The sequence below is a fragment of the Epinephelus moara genome, chromosome 3 (assembly GCF_006386435.1).
Source record: "Epinephelus moara isolate mb chromosome 3, YSFRI_EMoa_1.0, whole genome shotgun sequence".
NCBI lineage: Eukaryota > Metazoa > Chordata > Actinopteri > Perciformes > Serranidae > Epinephelus > Epinephelus moara.
Window position 1 is genome coordinate 265776 of NC_065508.1, and position 5424 is coordinate 271199.

Here is a 5424-nt window from a genome sequence, read left to right on the forward strand (position 1 = left end):
AGGTATTATTGATAACTGATCACATTACTGAAGGTATTATTGATAACTGATCACATATTTAGAAGTATTATTGATAACTGATCACATTACTGAAGGTATTATTGATAACTGATCACATTATTAAAGATATTGATATCTGATCACATTATTAGAAGTATTATTGATAACTGATCACATTACTTAAGGTATTATTGATAACTGATCACATTATTAAAGATATTGATAACTGATCACATTATTAGAAGTATTATTGATAACTGATCACATTACTGAAGGTATTATTGATAACTGATCACATTACTAAAGGTATTATTGATAACTGATCACATTACTGAAGGTATTATTGATAACTGATCACATATTTAGAAGTATTATTGATAACTGATCACATTACTGAAGGTATTATTGATAACTGATCACATTACTGAAGGTATTATTGATAACTGATCACATTATTAAAGATATTGATATCTGATCACATTATTAGAAGTACTATTGATAACTGATCACATTACTGAAGGTATTATTGATAACTGATCACATTACTAAAGGTATTATTGATAACTGATCACATTATTAAAGATATTATTGATACCTGATCACATTATTAAAGATATTATTGATAACTGATCACATTATTAAAGATATTGTTGATATCTGATCACATTATTAAATATATTATTGATAACTGATTACATTAATCGATCATGTTATTGATCAATACTTAATTAACATCACCTGTCAGGCCTATATTACTGATCACATTAATCGATGATATTGTTAATAACTGATCACATTAATCAATGCTATTATTGATAACTGATAACATTATTAAAGGAATTGATACCTGATCACATTATTAAATATATTATTGATAACTGATCATATTATTAAAGATATTATTGATATCTGATCACATTATTAAAGATACTGTTGATATCTGATCACATTATTAAATATATTATTGATAACTGATCACATTATTAAAGATATTGTTGATATCTGATGACATTATTAAAGATATTATTGATAACTGATCACATTATTAAAGATATTATTGATATCTGATCACATTATTAAATATATTATTGATAACTGATCACATTATTAAAGATATTATTGATAACTAATCACATTATTAAAGATATTATTGATACCTGATCACATTATTAAAGATATTATTGATACGTGATCACATTATTAAAGATATTGTTGATATCTGATCACATTATTAAAGATATTATTGATATCTGATCACATTATTAAATATATTATTGATAACTGATCACATTACTAAAGGTATTATTGATACGTGATCACATTATTAAAGATATTATTGATATCTGATCACATTATTAAATATAGTATTGATAACTGATCACATTATTAAAGTTATTATTGATACCTGATCACATTATTAGATATTGTTGATATCTGATCACATTATTAAAGATATTATTGATATCTGATCACATTATTAAATATAGTATTGATAACTGATCACATTAAATATAGTATTGATAACTGATCACATTATTAAATATAGTATTGATAACTGATCACATTATTAAAGATATTATTGATACCTGATCACATTATTAGATATTGTTGATATCTGATCACATTGTTAAAGATATTGTTGATATCTGATCACATTGTTAAAGATATTGTTGATATCTGATCACATTATTAAATATATTATTGATAACTGATCACATTATTAAAGATATTATTGATAACTGATCACATTATTTAAGATATTATTGATAACTAATCACATTACTAAAGATATTGTTGATATCTGATCACATTACTAAATATATTATTGACAACTGATTACATTAATCGATCATGTTATTGATAAAGTTTTACCTTTTTGAAACATCCATCAGGACCCCGGAGAACACCTTCTCACCCCGCCGGAAGGACACCACCAGCGCGTCATCGATGACGTGGTCCAGAGAGACCCGGACCTCGGACCCAGGACTCAGATCAGGCCCGGAGCCGAGTGGCGGAGTACCGACACCGGGCTCCGGCCGAGAGGAGTCTTCCCCGGCGGAACCGTCCGCCGCCAGCCGCCTCTTCGGGGACCTGCAGGGCGGGGAGGAGTCCCGCGGGCCGCCGCCCGGCAGCTCTTCGGTCCCCGCTGAGTTCTTCCCGTACCCCGGCTTCGGGTCCAGGCCGTCCGAGACCGACAGCCGGTCAGCGGTACCGTCCTCCGCCGGGCCGGACCTCAGCTCCGGTTGGGCCGGAGCCGCGTAGCCTCTGTCTCGGCCCGCGGTCTCGGTCCAGTCCGTCGTCACGTTGGTGGTCGGTTCCGCCGGTTCTGCTAGAGACAGTCCGGCCTCGGTGACGGGAGGGGGAGCCGGGAAGGAGTGCAGGAAGACGGCGGAGGGTTCCGCCAGGATGCTGCGGTACGCCGCCTGCACCGACACGTTCCCGCCGCCCTCTGGATCCGCCGGTACTCCGGGAGAGAACCGGTCCATGCTGATCAGGTCCACCGGGAAAGTATCGATCCGTTCATCGTTCACGGCGTCATCAGAGAGCGCTGTTCCCGCCGCGGGCTCCAGCTCCGGCCTGTCATGGCGGCGCTCCTCCCCGTCCCCACCATCCTCCACCCGGTGGACGACCGGCTCCACGGGCGGCCCCTCGATTTCCAGTGGGGCTCCCGATAGTCTCGGGCCGGCCGGGCCCGGTTCTGACGGGCCCTCGTCGTTCGTCGCCGCGGTTATTGTTGTTGTCGGAACCGCCGCAGCTCCTGGCTCTGCAGCCACGGCCGCCATTTTCTTCCGCTGTGCTGCCAAAGCGGCGCATCGCCCCGCCCCCCACTACACAGCCAGCTGCGCAGGCGCGCTGTCGTTGGCTGGAGAGCCTGTCAGTCAAATGAAACGAGGCAGAGCGTCGCCTGTGATTGAACGATCCTGGTAGCGTCCGTGTGGCTAATTGGATGATTCTGTTCGGGGGCGGTTATCTTCACAAGAAACAAAAACATCTAAGCTCGATCAATATCTGATCAATAGAACAGTTTCTGATTCACAGAGGCCTCATTAAAAAAAAATAAAATAAAATAAAACAAACAAGATTTTTTTTAAAACAGCTTTCTTCTGATCATCAATATCTGATCAATAAGCTAAAATATGAGCCAAACCTGCCAACATAAAATTCATCAGTAATTCATCAGTGAATCACCTGACAGATATTATGAATCAGATCATCAATAATCTGATCAGTCAGTGAATAAATAAATAAATAAATAATTGATTTGTGTGCACAGATCAATAAAGTGTGATGTCAGTGGATCAATAACACTAAACAGACCTGAGACCTTCAGAATAAAAGCACTGAGTTAGTTTGACTGATATTAGTTATCAGTAATGACTGAATTAAAATCAATAATCAGTGTGATGACAGAGCGACCGTCAGCCAGTCAGAGCAGAGTATCAATCACACTGATTGATCAGTACGACGATGTTTTGTTTTTATATAAAGTTCCTTATTTTCTACCCCTCAGACTGACGTCATCACATCACATCATAACAACAATATTAATAATAATAAAAATATGTTTCTGTGTGGGGGCTGTGACGTCACGTAAAGACAAGATAAACAAACAGAAATAAACATGAATCAGTTCATGTGTTCACATGTGCGTGCTTGCGTGCGAGACCAGCGAAAGCACGTGAACACACATGAAGGCAGTGCCCATGTCTCACGGTCTCGCGCAAGCGCACACACGTGAGCGCGGTGCCCAGAGAGGCAGTCAGAGCTACAGGCTACAATGAGGCTAAAAACAGAGTTCAAATGAGGTTTTTCCAAACAACTTTTTATGTCGGGGCTTCAGAACACTTGGATCACTACGGACGAGCAGTATGGAGATATTTTGTGGTTTCAATTATGTGTTTTTGGACGTTTGAATCTGGGGCGCCGTCAGCCTCCATTAGGTGGAGTTGTGTTGCTACCTCCTCTCCCCTTGGATCTCTGCAAGTGATGTGAGGACTCTAAAACTTCACCTGAGCCTCCCTCGGCATATGGGTGAGTAGATAATGGCTGTATTTCCATTTTTGGGTGCACTATCCCTTTAAGGGGAAGTGTATAAAAGAGAAGCCAAACCATGGGACGCCCTCGCCACTCTACCGGAAGAAGGAAGCAGATGTTACCATGGATACAGACAGACGCTTCGCTTGCGCTGCTGACAAAGCTGTCATGTTTCACAGGATAAGAGGAACAAGAATGAAGAGACTCATTTTTAATTCGTAGATTGATTAACTGTTTTGTTTCTTCTTCTGTCCCTGTGAACACATGATTATGTTTCTTTTTAAAAATCATGAGAATGGGATGAGGGAGTTTTTATACAGTTTGAAATAGTTTATTTGAGCATATGGACATGTAGGTTTTCATCTTTTGACACCAAACATTCTGTGAGTTTGTTTGGGACTGTGAAGTCAGTGTGAAGAAAACAAATGTGTGTGTTTGATCTAAAATATTTTACAAAGTAGAAAGACGGAACGCTTTCATTTGTACGTTGTTTCCTCCATTGTGATGTTGCGCTTCCTGCTGGGCTCATCAGAAGCCTGCACTGATGCACACTCGCTATCTAAGGGCTGAGCAGTCCACTCGCACTCAGCCATCATGGATTGTTTGGTTCACCTGACTAAAGACGCACCCCTCCTGAGACTCTGGTCCACAGACGTAAGGTTCGTTCGAGATGAGCCAGGCCTGCGCAGATTCAATCACCGGCGATCGGCGCACAGTGCATGCCAGTTAGTTTTGTGTCCGACTTCATCCCGACTTGCTCTGACGTATTACAAAAGTGGACGGTGATAAAACCGCGAGAGCGAGGCGGACGCAGTTTTTAGAGCTAGGCGCTGCAGCTGCTCTCCACCGACTGCACCGCCTGGCTCTCACCTGATCTAACAGCTGATTGGTTCAGATGTCGACTCAACAAGATGACGTTTTAGATAAACTTTTCACTTTTGTTGAATTTCAGAGATTAAGATTGTTTTTGTCTGATTTGAAGGTTTATTGTGTGAACAGAAAACACGTGTGACTGATGGTGAAGTTTAGTCGTCACAGACTGAATACATTCATCATAAACTATACAGAGTCTACTGCGTATTAACACTGGACTGTTTTAATTATTGAAGTATTTAGCAACACAGAGACTGGTGGTCAGTGGGATGTGAGGATTCTTAAAATAACGTGTTCAGATGTGAAGCCCTGACTCTATCTGACTGAGCCTTAAAGGGCCAGTGTGTAATATTTGGCATGGTTTATTGTCAATCTGAATCTGAATCTGAATATTCTACCCATTAATATATTTATACAAGTGTATAATCGCTATAAAATAAAATTCGTTTGGTTTTCGTAGCCTTATAATTATGCTTTTATATATATATATATAGCAAGGGCCTTGCTTTAGAGAGG

General features: G+C 39.9%; 1 protein-coding gene across 1 annotated transcript in view; it reads right to left on the minus strand.

The window, feature by feature from the left end:
* Nucleotides 1-3005, minus strand: part of pwwp2a (PWWP domain containing 2A) — a 10617-nt gene extending 7612 nt beyond the window's left edge. The window contains exon 1 of the mRNA XM_050041142.1: nucleotides 1873-3005. Coding sequence (XP_049897099.1) covers nucleotides 1873-2783 — 911 coding nt within the window. The 5' untranslated portion in view covers nucleotides 2784-3005. The remainder of the gene's footprint in view (nucleotides 1-1872) is intronic.
* Between the last annotated feature and the right edge of the window lie 2419 nt (nucleotides 3006-5424).